The 16491-nt window shown below is 42.2% G+C and overlaps 1 protein-coding gene across 1 annotated transcript; it reads left to right on the top strand.

The window, feature by feature from the left end:
• The first annotated feature begins 2325 nt into the window (after positions 1–2325).
• On the top strand, positions 2326–4283 carry LOC127298136 (GDSL esterase/lipase At5g45910). The gene is made up of 5 exons (XM_051328079.2): positions 2326–2600; positions 2752–2967; positions 3130–3278; positions 3365–3641; positions 3724–4283. Exons 1-5 carry the CDS (start codon positions 2360–2362, stop codon positions 3951–3953), a joined length of 1113 nt encoding a protein of 370 aa, XP_051184039.1. The 5' UTR covers positions 2326–2359; the 3' UTR covers positions 3954–4283.
• Positions 4284–16491: the final 12208 nt, after the last annotated feature.

The raw sequence follows: 16491 nt of genomic DNA, 5'->3' as shown, positions 1-16491 counted from the left end.
TGTCTACCATAGCAACAGGGGCAGGCGTGCCATCATAACTAGTTTTCATATGTGACTTGGACTTCTCTTCTTTACCACCCAAGTTCCAGCTGCCATGGCGCTCACTCTTTCTGTTCTCCAATCTCTTCCTCTCCTGCCTCCGGCTCCCGCTACTTCACCAGCATGTCACCATTGGGTTCAACGGCAAGTTGAGCAATCTCATTCATGGTGCCGGGAGATTCACTCACACCCCTCAATGAAGAAGCGTTGACTTGTTTGAAGTTTGAGTACATGTTCGATTTTGATTCTGCTAAGAGCCTAAGACTATTTCACTCAAAATAAAAGAGAGACTATTTCTCTTTCCCCTGGTTGTAGCCCAGGAGTTGGTCTCCCTCTTATTGCAGCCTCCCTGCAGAATAAGTCAGATGTCTCCACAGGCGTAAATTGTGCCGTTGGTGGGGCAACGCAACTCAGTTAAGCTTCTGAACCATTCTCTGAGCGTACAGTTGTGTTGGTTCAAGGATATCAAGCCAGCGATTTGCAACAAGACCGCAGGTCTATGACAGTTTTTGATCACGGTGTTATTACTACCATATACAGGGTGCAGAGATTGTTTAAGTAAGGTCATGCTACAAAGGCACAAGCAACAATTTAGACGGTACTGCGGCGTTTTAGATGTGAAATGTGCATTTCTTCGAGTCCAAAAAAGATGACAACTCACTATCCTGTATTTGGTTCCATGTGAGTTGTGTGTGTTCTTTTCCATGGTCCACGGACCATGACAGTAAACACTTGTCCTAAAATGTGCCAGCGCTCTTATTTCGTTGACATACTTCTCTGAATCAGAAATTTATCATCTATTTGCCGCCGGAACTATCCTTTGCCTCTGAACCATTTGGCCTCTCCCAGTCCCTTTCATCCCTGGACTTGTTGGTTTTCAATTTAACTTCAGTGTTGGATTAAGTCAACTGTTGAGAGCATTGCTCCACGCCCAGACCGTGCCTGCTTTTTCTCAAAAAGGAGATCATGCGTGCTTCATGACAAGGGCATCACTATCAGATATTTCTAGGATTTAGATCACAGGAACGTCCACGCCTGCTTGAGGAAAGATCATCTGTCTCAAAGTTAAAGATGTTTCTTGAATAGTAAAACCAGTTAGCATATGGAATTTCCCAGATGCTGCTTAATCGACTTGTTAGAACTGGCAGGGCCAAACATTTAATTATGGGTAATGGTAAGCATTGATGCCAATAATCTAACAAAATATGACCTTACAGTTGCAATGCATATTTTATCAGATGTATCACAGTTCATGATCCTTATCAACACCATTTCTTTATCTTAGAGAAAATTTTAAGACACTCCCATTTACCTTCTGAGAGTTCAGAAGATAATTCAGTCGTAGCTGTCAATTGATCAAGGGTTTATTTTACCATATAAACATCAGATGCATAACAAGATCGAACAGATATATTTTGATAGATCTAATCTTCACTCTTTCAAAATATAGAGATTTTCAGTTGATTTAGTGCAAAATATACATAAATATGTACCTTGTATCTTGAAAAATGCTTATTGTTACAGTGTGATAGTATTGTAGAAGAGATATCCTTATGATTCACAGAAACGACTAAAGGTAAATTCTCATGTAATGCTCGAGTAGAAACGTTATTTTGTTGTGTCTATGGTATGCATATGCGATATCATATATTGTTCTTTTACAGTTTGCCTATGGTAACACATATGTGTTACAAATGATTCATACATAACTTTTTCCTAATTACTTAGGTAACTTATTGATTTAGTCAAAACGATAGTCAATATATTTGCGTGCCCATGATATTCAGCACAATACATATATTTCCAGCAAAGGCATTTTTTCTTTAAAAAATTTAAAATAATTATAATTATCATCTTTAAAAGAAGAGCTTCATGCATAGTAGTGCACTTTTAACAAAACCAAAATTTTGAACAAAACTAATATTATTAATCAGCATTATTATAATTTCCTTTATATACTTTATGTTTTAGTGGTTCTATAGTTTACTTTCTCGAATTATAGAAGTTCAAAGTCCATATAATCATGGGTAACATCTTACTCCTAAGAGCTACCAGTACGATGCTAAAATTAGGCACTGGGTCAACAAAAATGAATGCTGCATAACGTGGAGGCATCTGAAAGAAATATTTTCTTTAATTAAAACAATAACTCCAGGACTACAAATCCGGATCTGAGAGGGACAGCTCAGTACTCTTGGTGAATATCAAAGTAGACTGCTTCCTTTCCTAGAATAGCAGCCGGTTAGGGGCAGCCAGTGTCTCACTATAACTATCCCTGCCGCGCCTTCGAATATTCTCACCATTCCAAGTTCTAGCAGCCATGGTCTTCACTCTTGTGTTCCCCCTTCTATTCCTCTCATGTCTTCACGGTGTGATCTCTGACTCGCGTTACTTTACCTCGATGTTTACCTTTGGAGACTCCTATATCGACACTGGTAACTTCGTGATCATGGCTGCTCCGGCGTTGCCTGTGTGGCAGGACAAGCCTCCTTACGGCATGACCTTCTTTGGCCACCCCATGGGCCGCATTAGTGACGGGAGAGTCATTGTTGATTTCATAGGTAAGTTGCGCCATCTGATCTGTTGTGCCAGAAGAATCATTTGCATTTTCTTAATATATATATGGGCATGTAGTTTTTTTTAACGAAATTTAAGTAGATTGCATGTTCTGTTTTGGTTCTGTGCCGACACCTGTCCTTCCCATGGCTGCAGCCGAGCAGCTTGGTCTGCCTCTTCTTCCAGCCTCCCTGCAGAATAGCACGGACGTCTCCAAAGGCGTAAATTTTGCCGTGGGTGGTGCAACGGCGATCGATGTCGGCTTGTACGAGAGGAACAAGTTGGTTCAGTTGAAGCTTCTGAACAACTCTCTGAACGTGCAGCTGGGTTGGTTCGAGAGGCTGAAGCCATCGATTTGCAACACTACAAAAGGTCTTTGGCATGTTCATCGAATCACCAGTATAGCACTAGTATAGTGTAGTTCTTGTACTGCTTAATTCCTATTACCTCCAGTTCAGCTTTTTAAAAATACTTATATGTTGGAACGGAGGTATACTACCAGTTAGATACTAAGCAACTGGTTAATACAAATAGGATGCAGAGACCGCTTCCGTAAAGCTCTCTTCTTCGTTGGCGAGTTTGGAGTGAATGACTACAGCTTCCTATGGAGTGCCGGGAAGACGGAAGAGGAAGTGAGGTCTTATGTACCCAAAGTTGTGCAGAAAATTGCAATGGCAGTGGAGGTATATATTTGTTGTGCAAATGAGTATCTTTTTCTCTGACATGACACATGGCTAAACTAGTACTATTACATTTGCAATTGCAACAGAGGCTCATCAACGAAGGAGCGGCATACCTTGTCGTGCCGGGGAATCCACCAAACGGGTGCTCACCCACCATGCTCACGTTCCGCTTGAGCCTCAACAGGACGGACAACTACGACTACATTGGCTGCCTAAACGACATCAACCGGGTGGCCAGGCGCCACAACTCTTTTCTCCGCTTGGCAATTGGTGCTCTCAGGGTCAAGTACCCTCATACCACGATCATCTTCGCTGACTTCTACCACCCGATCATCTCAATCATCGAAAAGCCCAATCGTTTTGGTAATGTTTTATCGAGATTTGCATTGCTTACCAGCATCGCCGCAATCATATGGACCATGTTATAAAATTGTGCGATTTGCAGGTGTCAATGGAGCGGACGCGCTCCGCGCTTGCTGCGGCGGCGGTGGGAAGTACAACTGGAACGCAAGCGCGGTCTGTGGAATGCCGGGGGTGACTGCTTGCAAGAATCCTTCAGCATTCGTTAACTGGGACGGGGCTCACTTCACAGAGGCCACATACCGGTACATCGCCGAGGGGTGGCTCCATGGTCCTTTTGCTGATCCTCCCATACTAAGTGCCATTCGCCACTAATTTAAGAGAAAAAACTTAAACATACAATTACAATAAGTGTACGGATACTATTACTAACATCTTATTATAGGAATCAACAGAAATCAAAATGGCTTATATTAGACAAAAAAGAACATCAAAACGTAATATTGGGGTAACTAGACCCATAGACACAGAAACAACTCGAACATCAATACAGTTCTAGGTTGTTTGATAAATGTTGGTGACGCTTCGACAACCACGACATATAAATCTTCTCAATGGCGGGTCTCGAGTCTGTGTTGTTGTGTGCCCGCGGTGCCCAAGTTGTGGGATGGTTTTATGTATCGGTTTTAGTTCGGTTTCCCACTAATTAATCGGATAACCAACTTTTTCTTAATTAATAGAGAAAGCAATACTTTTGCCTCATTTTTTTTAAATGGAGAGAATCGAAACAATTAGGCAAATTGCACTAATGTTCAATGATGAGTAACTATTTTCCCTGCTTTGGTGGCTTGGACAAAGGTTTGCGGACTAAAGAACCAGGAAAGACTTGGAGTTTTGAATCTCGAGGTTCAAAATAAAGTTGTACTGCTCATAAACCTTCACAGGCTGAGTTCTGCTTCGGTACACTCCTACCAACACTCGTTGAAAAAGGGGCTTCAGTCCCGGTCCATTTGGACCTTCAGTCCCGGTTTCCAAACCGGGACCAACCAGGCAGGTCCCCCTTTAGTCTCGGTTCAAATGTGCACCGGATCCAAAGGGGGCTGCCACGTGGTGCGGCCAGCAGGCTCGTGGTCGAGGACCTTTGGTCCCGGTTCGAGATACGAACCGGGACTGGAGGGTCTCTGCCGCGGCAGACAAAATGACCGTTTCTCTGCCGCGGCAGAGGTTTAGGGTGGAGCAGCGTTTCTCTACCGCGGCAGAGAAACTGGCCGTTTCTCTGTCGCGGCAGAGTTTCAGGGTTTTATATTATTCATTCAATTCTGCAATGCATACATCATTCAAGAAACCACAAACATCGTCATGAATATATAGACATCGTCATGAAATACAGTACACGTAATGAATGTTTACAATATAAAGTCGGACATCTTTACTATATCTATCTCATATATGCCTAACGACGATGTCGATCAAGATCTATGAACTTCCGATAGTATTCTCCAGTTGGGGCAAGGGCCTCGTTAAGAAAGAATCCCGTGAGTTTCTCTTGAATTGCTCGTATGCGATCCTCCGTTATGAGAGTGTCCCGCAGACGTATCATCTATATTAAAAAAAAATCAATATATATGAATGGAACTCAATACAGTTGATGGTAATAAAATAAGATTAATTGTGAAAAATTGTTCACGTACACGAGTGGCGTGTATAGCCTCGTCCGGATCCCTGTGACAGGCCATCTGACGAATGAACTCGCAGACGTAGTATTATTCCCGGGTTCCTGCTTCAAACACTTTACGAAAAAATAGTTCGATCAAACTAATTAATAATCAAGCATCGTATTGAAAGAAAATATCAAAGAGATTCACGGACATAGCTATTCTGCTATTCTCGAACCGGTTCGAGAATACCCTTTCTGAACTTTCGGGTGTTTTCCTAGTGAACTTCTCGACGGAATACCAGAATTGCATGTTCGTGCAAACAGTATTTTCATAATGATTTTCAAACCGCTTATCGGATTGATGCGTATAATATACCGTTGGATTCGCACGGAAATTTCACAACTTTTTCGTATTCATTGTTTTCCCAAATTCTATATTGATTAAAACTAATTTGAAATATACAAAACGACGTTTTCGCGGATTTCTCTATTTATGTACAGTTTTGGGGTTCCAGTTTTCAAACCGTTTATCGGAATGATGCTTATGATATGCCGTTGGAAAGGTGCTGACTAGGCGCACCTTTTTCATGAAGAACACTTTTCTAAATTCTTTATAGTTTAAGAGCAGATTTGAAAATACGTGATTACGTTTTTCGAACTTCTCGGTTTTTCGAACTGTTTTTGGGCTTATTTCTGAACCACTTATCGGAATGTTCCAAATGAGATTGCGTTGAAAAGATATTGATTAGGCGAATCTTTTTCATGTTGAATGTTTTTCCAAATTCTAAATGGTTTTAGTTTAATTTCAGAAATACATAAAGTGAAGATAACGCCGACACAAGAACATTTTGAAATTGGCTCATCTAGATTGATTAGGTGTGGCATTGCGATATGTTGGATTATTAGTAGAGTTATATTAGTGCTAATTGTAGGTTGAGTTGGTCGATTTGCGCAATCGGTGGTTGTACGGACGATTTCTATGCGTATGATTTCCGTCCAGAAAAACAGAGTGCATGAGGTGCTCGAATATAGAAGTGAACTTCCTTATATCTATTAGTGAACTTCCGATCGCGGTATAAAAGTTTCAGGCATGTAATAAAATTATAGCGAACTTCTGTGGATGTGAACTTCTTCTCACCTGAATCTGAACTTCCCGACGGACTTCAATATTGTACAGGGCGAACTTCCGAAACTTTTTCATGTTCATTATTTTCCCAAATTATATAGTGTTTAAAACTAATTTTCAAATATACAAAACAATGTTTTCGCGAACTTCTCTGTTTTCGTGCAGTTTTGGGGGTTTAATTTTCAAACGGTTTATCGGATTGATGCATATTATATGTCGTTGGAAAGCTGTTGAATAGGCGCAACTTTTTCATGTAGAACATTTTTCCAAATTCTTTATAGTTTAAGAGCAGATTTGAAAATACGTGATTATATTTTCCGAACTTCTCTATTTTTCGTGTTGTTTTTTGTGCCTTATTTTCGAACCACCTGTTGGATTGTTTCAAATGCTATTTTGCTGAAAAGATATTGATTAGGCGCAACTTTTTCATATTGAAGTTTTTTAAAATTCTAAACAGTTTAAGTTTAATTTCAGAAATACGTGAAAGCGGACATAACGTCGACACGAGAAGATTTTGAAATAGGCTCATCTAGATTAATTAGTTCTGGGATTGCATTGTGTTGGAGTATTAATAGAGTTATATTAGTGCTAATTGTACGTGGCGCTGATCGATTTTCGCAATAAAAGGCCGCAGGAATGATTTCTATGTGTTTGATTTCCGCCTAGAAAAATAGAGTACATAAGCTGCTCGGCTATAGAAGTGAACTTCTTGATTTCTATTCGTGAACTTCCGATCGCGACATAAAAGTTGCAGGCACGTTTAAAATGAACTTCCTACATGTTGAAAATGAATTTTAGCCCCGAAACGAAGTTAAGTTTGATAAAAGCAATTTTTGGCATGTTCATGGCGAACTTCCTCTACGTTCAAAGTTCATATTTGACAAAAACTAAATTTTCAAACTTGTTTAAAGTGAGTTGTCGCTTGGTCCAAATTAAACTTTGCCCCGACCAAAGTGAATTTCGACAAAGAGTAAATTTTCATAATCATAAAGGTGAACTCCCACATGATACAAGGTGAACTTCCGTTCCGACAAAAGTTATTTTTTCTATCATGGCCGAAGTTAATTTTTTCCACACAGTAAAAAGTACATTGTCACATTTTCGCTCCAATCAAAGTAAATGCTGGCATGTGAAAGGTGAACTTCCACGCAGTACAAGGTGTACTATCAAAAAAAATGTGAACTTGAGGGGGACTGATTTTTCCAAATTCTTGTTGCATGAACGAGTGAACTTCCTCTTCTAGACGAATTGAAAATACGAAATAAAATAGTTAACCACTATAGTCTGCTGAACGAACTCTAGATAATAAAAGAAAATGTGAGTTTTCAAACAATTGAAGTGAATTTACACATAAATGTTCCACCGATACCAAACAAGTGTACTTTGCAAGCTTTTTGCATGTAAATAAACGAAGCATTTCCTAATGCCCTAGGAGACAAAACCATTGATGACCGGACCACCACCAGGGTTCATGGTAGTCCACCAGTCCATCCTTTTTTGCATGGAGCTGACATCCAACCGCTGCTACCTTGTCTTGGAAGTCCACCCCCCTGCTTCACATAAATGACAGAATTATAAGACATCAAATTTATTAGGCCAAAATTAGGCTACTTCAAACAAATAGAAAGGTGAACTGTAAAAAAAACTGTTTTGAGACCAGAAACTTGAGAGAATGTCCATGGTGTTAGAAAGTCGAAACATAACGTAAACTTTCTTTGTAAGCAAACTGAACTTCTACCTTGTTATAGCCAGAAACGCATCAACACGTACATACTAGTAAGACTGAATCCCCAGTCCAGGCATCGTGAACTACCCTGTATTGGAAGTAAATAACAAGTGCACTGTCTAAACTGAAACGAATGAACTTCCTAAAACTAACAAAGGTCCCAACTTTAGGCATGCTTACAAAATACACATCAATTAAATTCCCATTCATTCACCTGGAGACCAAGACTAGATGGACAAAAGAAGAGAACTCATGTAACTGAAGTAGTCAACAAAGGTGAACTTTCGTAACAATAAAAAGGTAATCCTTCGACCGCATATCAAAATTTATGAGATATGGGCTGCCCCAAAAGTCTCAACACCTGTATTTTCCAACAATAAAAGAAAACAGTTTGAATTTACGGGATTTTAAAACTGAACTTCGCGACGAGGACTAGTTTGAGAGGTCCTTCTTATATTACTCTCTCTCTATATATATATCTCTCTCTCTGTAGTAAACAAGAGAACACACATTAGGAACATGTTCTAGAAAAACTCACTTCAAAAGTAACAGAAAGGGGCGAGGATCTTAGAGAGACTAAGATAAAGAGAACAACCAATTTTTTAGAGAGAGGTTCAGGAGCCAAGCGCGACGCAGTTCCGTGCGCGACGACACTGCTAGTGGGCCTGCGGTCGTGCTTGTTAACTCCTGCAGCATTCGTTAGTAAACCATCAAGCGGTGAAGCAAGGCTGCTCGCTGTTGCTCGGTTGCTCTGTTGCTTATCCATCCAAATATCCCACATAAGCATCTTTTAATCTAATGAAGAGAAAGAAAAGTACCAACACTTAGCGTGGCATCAACAACATGAATTAGTTTAGTAGCTACAGTAGAAGCACCCACAACCAGACAGGCCTCACAATCCTATATTGACTCCTGCTGCTTGACAAATTGCTATTACTTACAACTTTTCGCACCAACAAATTAAGTTGATTACTGAAGAAACAAGTTAACTTCCAAAATTTGCCAAAAAATTTAATCTTACAAAAATGAACTTCGTGCAAGTACCAAGTGAGCTTCCGAACGAAGTTTAGGTGAAGTTAAAAAATATTTTCACGAAATGGGCTTCATATATGTATAAATAGAACTTCCGCGAAATTAAAGTTCAAGTACTCTTAGTGAATTAATATTCAGAATAGTACCTTGATCATATAGTAATCATAAGAGCTAGAAAGCTACCTCGAGAATCAGAATAGTACCCATGACCTGCGGGTGCTGCGCTTCAAGGTGGACTCCCGCCACGGCTCCTGGCGAACTCTAGCGATGAGCGCTAGTGAACTCCCCATAGGTGTCATAAGTGCACTGCCTGTAATTAATTTTAGAGATGATTTATTTGTAACATAAAATAAATAAACATTGCACAGCCCCGCAGGTAAAATGTCATCAAACATTATACTTAGTTCCTGAAATGCATGCTCTGCAACACATGTCTACACACTGAACTTCCTAACACGAAATTGTGGGTGCACTTTCTAGATAATTCAGAAGAAAACGTAATTCATTTTTGGAAAAAAAATGGACTCCAAATGTGTGCAAACTAAACTTCTGAACTGTTGGCAAATCAATTAGGGAAGCTAACCAGGAGGATCAATTAGCATAAAAAATGAGATATATTAACTTTGTACTACATACCCCACATCAGTTTAACAATAAGAGGCATGTCAGGTTGTTTACCGAGTGGACTTACTGAGTCGAACGAGTGAACTGGCCCAAAATAAACAAGTGTAGTACGGGTGAAAATTTTGCGAACTGACCAAAACAAACAAGGTCACTACCGTCTTTCGCGGCTAAAGTAAGTGAACGTCTAGAACATTAGATTCGAACTTCCGGAAAATAAAGAAGGCAAGAAAATGTGAAACTTTTTCACGCCAGCGAAGTGAATGTCCTGAATAGGATAGTTAAACTTTTCGCCTAACATTTAGACAAAATAAGAAAATGTCCCAGTGAACTGCAGTAACAAATAAAGTGTGCTCCTTAATTGAATTGTTTAACTTCACCTACCAATGTTTTTCTACTGAAACATCATATGTGAACAAAGTGAACATCCCAATGAAATAATAATTTCTCATTCAGACAAAGTGAACCTTCCGACAAAATAAATGAACTCCACATAGCAAATGTACTGCTTATTTTACAATCCATGGCTGCTCCGTTTGCTAAAGATTTAATTTGTAAAGCATAAAGTCATAAATTGAGTACCTCATCACCCAGATGCTTCAGCCCCTATATAGCTTGTTCCTTACAAAATAAATTAGTCCGGCCCTCATGCATGAAAAGGGGAATCAAAAAATGATAGTCAGTATCATACGCATAAAAACTAGGTTTGGCAATACTAGGGAATTCCTGTGCATGGGTACACTAAACTGGAATATTGAAATAGACCATGTACACTACAGAGGAGATTTACCATAGCATACTCATCCATATCGGACACTATTATAAATGGTGAATTAATCTGAAAGAAATTCAGTCATATATGGTCGAACATAATAGTTTGTAATTGCAAGCTACTTTGCACATATTATCATTGCTTCCAGAATAAATGAGATCAACACTTCAATCAGCAAATGCTACTGTGTTGACATCAGACTGAAATGTAAAATAACTCATAGCGGAAGCAAGCAAGGATTTTATTACAATGTTGCAATGAGAAGCAGGGGGAAAACCTTTGCTTCCCATGTACTACCTGTGTAGGTGTGGTTGAGGCTGCCAGCGGAGGAGGGCCAGACGCCCAGGTGACCAGTTCCCTAGCAGCGACGAGGGCACTGGGGCGAGGAGGCCTGGCGCAGGCTCCGCTGGACTACAGCAGTAGGCATTGCGAACCAAGTGAGCTTCCGAAAGAAGTTGAGGTGAACTTCCAAACTATTTTTTCCATAAAAATGGAGCTCACATATGTACAAATAGATCTTCCCTGAAATCAAAGTTTAAGAATTCTCCGAAATACACAAGTGTACTGCCCAAATCCGTCTAATAAAGTGAACTCACCTGTAAAAAGAAATGAAACCTCAGTTACAAACAAAGTCACACCCAAAGATCAACAGATTTTTTGAAACACAAATTTACTTGCCAAAAAAACTCCTAAAAAATGAACTTCAACGACCGATGTAGTGCACTTCTCGACAAATTTAAACTCGCACTTCAATAAACAAAAGAAACCAAACTTGCAGAATGTCATGATTTTGGAATCGTTTTTGGTTATTTCCGTTTCTTTGTTTGAGTGAACTGCAAGAAGAAATGAACCTCCCATGCGCCCAAAGCAAACTTCCAGTTGAGTTTCGGCGAGCTTCTAAAAAAAAATATATTCCGGCAAACGTCGATAAACCTCTAGACAAAAGTTTTTTTTTCTGTATGAGACAAAGTGCACTTCTGTGTTAACCAAACTCGAATTGTCTGAACCGACCAAGCAACTTCTTCACATAACCAACAATTTGTCAGAATAAGGGTGCACATGGTTCAACCGCATGAGAAGTGAAGTACACAAGAAAATGAAGTATACTTCATACGCCACAATGTTTGTTATTGAGAGTTAGGAAGTCCATGGTAGTGTAAAGCGGCAATGTTACTACCAATATAGTACTCGCAAGAACTAGCTTTGGATATAAAAAGCCATCGACCAACAATGAAAGCTTATAGTAAAGTAATAGGTGTTGCTTCACAAACAGAATTATATTCAGAAGATAAAAACAATCTGAGACCTTCGGGCAGGCAAAATGAACTCCCTGGAAACTCACACGATACAAGCATTTCCAAACCAAGACAAGACTAAAAAAAAATTACAGAGAACTTCGCAGTCTCTATTTGATGAACTGTTCAACTCTGCTATTATGCAGTTCTGAACTACACATTTTTCCGTTTGTGAACTTCAAAATTCAGTTAACAAAGAATTTCAAAATTGGAAAGACTAATTCACCAAGCAGGAATATCTAAAATGAAGTACCAGGAGATGTGAACTTCACCAAATAGGAAGCAGTCAAGGAACTGAAAAGGATTATTAGTGTTTGATCAGATACAGAAATCTCTGCAGGTATAACTGTTTTTAGTCCACTCGCAACTCCCAGTTTGACCCCATCTTAATGTAAATATGCGATGCATCCCCCCAAAATTAGAACAAGATCGAACTGCTTTTTCTGCTGATTCCACAGAATCAGAACTAGAAGAAACCAAGGGATTGAAAAGGACCATTAGCGTTCGATCAGGACCATACGTGTCCTTGATACCAATTACTGATGACTACCGATACAACAAAGAAATCTCTGCAGGTATAACTGCTTCTAGTCCATTCGCAACTCCCAGTGCCCTCCAAGCCGAACAAACCAAGCCAAAGAAAAAGAAACAGGCACATCCTATAACTAACTAACTAACGGATTCCATCGAAAAACCAACCAACTAACGGACGAAACGAAACGAAGCGAGATGAGACGAGACACTGACCAAGGGGTGGATAGGCCTGCCGTCCTCGCTCTGGTCTAGCCATACATGATCGAAAGGCACGCTGTGGTTGTTGACCATGATCTTGTACTGATCCTGCGGGCGCGGGGTGGTGGGATCGTGGAAGGTGACCCTGGGCTTGGCCCCCGGCGACTTGTCGTAGGCGCCGTAGGCGGCGGGCACCCTCGAGGACCCGGCGCCGGAACTGGAGCCGCCGTCTTGGGCAGCGGGCAACTTGCTCTTGTCCCCGCGAGCGCCCTGGGACCCGTCCTCCGCCGCGGCCCCCTCGCTCGGGGCCTTGGACCCGTCCATGGGGGAGCGGGTGAGCTGGTCGTCGAGGCCGCGCCGCGGGGATGGGCAAGGGTCTGGCGTCCCCTGCGCCAAAGGGGGCGGCGCCTCCGACATGTGGTGGGGGCAGTGGCGGCCGTGCGCGCGGCGCGTGGTGGGGCGGCGGCGGCCGGCGCGCGGCGCGTGGTGGGGCGGCGGCGGCCGGCGCGCGCGGCGCGTGGTGGGGTTGCGGCGGCCGGCGCGCGGCGCGTGGTGGGCGGCGGCGGCCGGCGCGCGGCGCGTGGTGGGGCGGCGGCAGCCGGGCGCACGGCGGGTGGTGGGGGTGGCGGTGGCCGTGGCGCGCGGCGGGTGGTGGGGCGGCGGCGGCGGGCGCACGGTGGGTGGTGGATGCGGCTGTCGCGGGCACGCATCGGGTGAGGAGCAGGCGGTGAGATGCGGGGTGGGGAGCGGAGTCGCGGAGACCGAGCAGAAGGTAGGTGGTGGGACTCGGGAGTGGTTGGAACTTTTTCTCGGGCGTTCACATGTGTCGATTTCGGGATAAGAAACTAAAGCGGGAATAGGGGGTTCGAGAATAAGTATTCTAGAACCACTCTTAAGGGGGTTCGAGAATAGTTGGGCTCTATATATATATATATATATATATATATATATATATATATATATATATATATATATATATATATATATATACTATTCTGAAACCGGTGCTCAGAATATTATTCTGAGCACCACCGGTTCTATAAGGGGGCGATTCGCGAGAAAAAACTAGAAACGAAATCGAACCACCTTATCCCCACCTCCCACGAAAGCTGGCACGACCCATCCTCTCCCCTCCCAAACTTCCGCGCCCCCACGAGCTCCCTGCACCGCGCAACGATGAACTCCCTCCGCCGCGCCGCTGGAGCTGCCGCCGCGCCCCCTGGTGTTGCCGCCGCCGCGCCCCTGGGCGCTCCCGGCGCTCCGCCTTCCCCACCGTCGGCAGTCCGCCCGCCCGTTTTCTCCTCCGCCGGAAGGTCCACCTTCCCCTTCGCGAGCACTCCTCCCCCTCCTACTTCGTGCTCAGCCGCCGTGGCACGCGACCCTCAGGCCGGAGCCCTTCCCCGCCCCAGGAGCTAGCCTCGACGGCCCCACCAGACCCCGTCGGCCTCGTCCTGTCCCCTGCCGCCACCAGCCGGCTCATGGCGCCTGCAGGAAAACCGCCGCCCCGACGAGCTCCCTCCGCCTGCAGGTCAACCGCCGCCGCCGCCGCTTGGAGGCCTTGTGCGTTGCCGCCTAGGAGGCCCCGCGCGCCGGCCTCCCTTTTGTCCACTGGTTCTTGAGAGAAAGGGCCGGCGCGACTGAAGTTGCAGACATGAAGTCTGAACTTGTTTGATTCACTCCGTGAAGAACGTGCTGGGGCTGCTTCTCTCTGCCTCGCTGCTGTAGTTGCTGCCCATCTCTCTGTAAAACTGCAGCTGCCTCTCTCTATCTCTGTAAAACTGCAGCTGCTACGCGTGCACTCCCTTTCTCTCAATCTGAACCGCTGCTGCTGCTCCTCTCTGTCTCTGCAGCGGCTCTCTCTTTCTCTCGCTCTATAAAGTGGCGTTTCAGCAAAAAGTAGGTAGTCGCTCTGCTTGATTTCTTTGCTATGGAAAAATAATTGCGTGATGGCTAGATTTGTACAAGTGTTTTTATAGCGTGGGCATCACATGCAGTACACTTATTTATATAGTGAAACTAACTTATTCTATTAAGAAATGAACTTAATTTAGGAGCAAAATCCTGAATTCATAGTCATGTACAAGCGTAAATTGGACAGTACACATATTTGATTTAGGCAGTTCATCCATCCGCCGTGGGCAGTACAAATAACAAATAAGAAATTATAGTCCAGCTTGCAGTGCATAAAAATGAATAAAGTTTTCAAATTGGTAACTACGGGAAGTACAAAGTGTGCAAAGAAAATCCCAAAGAAGTTAGAAAAAATATTAATGACCTATTAAAATTTAACATCGTGTGAGAAGTACAAGACATCGGGTTTAGGAAGTACACAAATTCGTTCTGAAAAGTACAAGACATCAAATTTAGTTCTTGGAAGTACATGATCTTCCCTTTGGCGCATAAAAAGTAGAAAAGTCATAAAATTATTTTTATCTCTCAGGAAGTACAAGCGACGTTGGGGAGTTCAAATATTAATATCCCTCTAAGAAGTATATATACGGTTTTCCATGTAGTGCATAGAAATAATAAAAATCATCAAAAGAAATCCCATGGGAAGTGCAAGCCATGGTTACAAGAAGTACAAGATGTGACTACGGGAAGTTCTTCGTGACGTGCAAGAGAAATGATGGGATATCGGAACTAGTTCACATAGAGATGTTGGGAAGTTCAAATATTAAGATCCACGAGGTAGCCATGATCAATGGTAAGAAGTATATGGTTTTCCATGAAGTGCATAAAAATAATAAAAATCATTTAATTATTCCAAAACACACATGTTTAATTATTGCAAAACACACTAGTATCGAAACATTTCCGGAAGTACAACCACGAGGGCCAAGAAGTATTGGGACATGTCGCGAGAAGTTCAGATGCGCGTGGTTATGTTGCACATTTTGTGTGGTGAAAATTATAGCTCTGCTTTACTGAACACTTTCATGAAATCGCACCAAGAAGTACAACCGCATTTCCCGATAAGTACAAGGTCATGTTGAGGGAAGTTCAGTGCTATGTTTTTATGGGGCGGAAATCTATTGTCCAAATCTTATCGGTTTGATCACCAACCACTTCAATCATTGTCACCAAAAGCTTTATATGATAGAGTATTTGTCTAATTTTATTACCTACAACATTTTACAACCAATGTAGAAAACCAATGTAGAAAAAACAAAATAATCTTGTTATCCAGGAGGAAGTTCACCTACTTGATGCTGAGAAGTACAAGTATTCGACACGAGCAGTACACCTGCTTAATATATGAAGTACAAGAAAACCGAGAAAATCCAAATGTACAAAAAAATATAATCCGATCATCCGCGAGGAAGTTCAAATGCTAGACACAGATAAGTACAACCATTTAACACGAGCAGTACAAGTAGTTATTATAGGAAGTAAAAGAAAACCAACAAAATCCAAATCTAGAAAAAACATAAAAAAATCCCGTCATCCGTGAGGAAGTTCAAATAGTTGATGCGGAGAAGTGCAACCATTCAACACGAGCAGTCCACCCGCTTAATATAGGAAGTACAAGAAAACCGACAAAATCCAAATGTACAAAAAACAAAAATAATCCCGTCACCCGCGACGAAGTTCATATACTTCAAAACGAGAAGCACAACCATTCGGCACGAGCAGTACACCCACTTAATATAGAAAAGTACAATAAAACCGACAAAGTCCAAATGTAGAAAAAAAAAAATAATCCCATCATCTGCGAGGAAGTACGTGCAGTATTCCGAGAAGTACAGGCGGAGACAACAAGAAGTACAAGCGGTAATTACATGAATTAAAAGTGTTCAAAGAAAAATACTCCCACCTATGTTCACATAGGAAAAACAATAATAATCCCATCACCCGTAAAGAAGTTCATATACTTGACAATGAGAAGTACAACCATTCAACACGAGCAATACACCCACTTAATATAGGAAGTATAAGAAACCCGGCAAAGTCC

This window comes from Lolium perenne, chromosome 5 (genome assembly GCF_019359855.2).
Source record: "Lolium perenne isolate Kyuss_39 chromosome 5, Kyuss_2.0, whole genome shotgun sequence".
Classification (NCBI taxonomy): domain Eukaryota; kingdom Viridiplantae; phylum Streptophyta; class Magnoliopsida; order Poales; family Poaceae; genus Lolium; species Lolium perenne.
This window is presented reverse-complemented; position numbering and strand designations above follow the sequence as displayed.

Excerpts from the sequence above, each read along its gene's own strand:
- LOC127298136 (XM_051328079.2), top strand. The coding sequence starts at position 2,360 with ATGGTCTTCACTCTTGTGTTCCCCCTTCTATTCCTCTCATGTCTTCAC. Across the intron at positions 2,601-2,751 it reads AGTCATTGTTGATTTCATAG|CCGAGCAGCTTGGTCTGCCT; the intron begins GTAAGTTGCGCC and ends CCATGGCTGCAG. Across the intron at positions 2,968-3,129 it reads GATTTGCAACACTACAAAAG|GATGCAGAGACCGCTTCCGT; the intron begins GTCTTTGGCATG and ends TAATACAAATAG.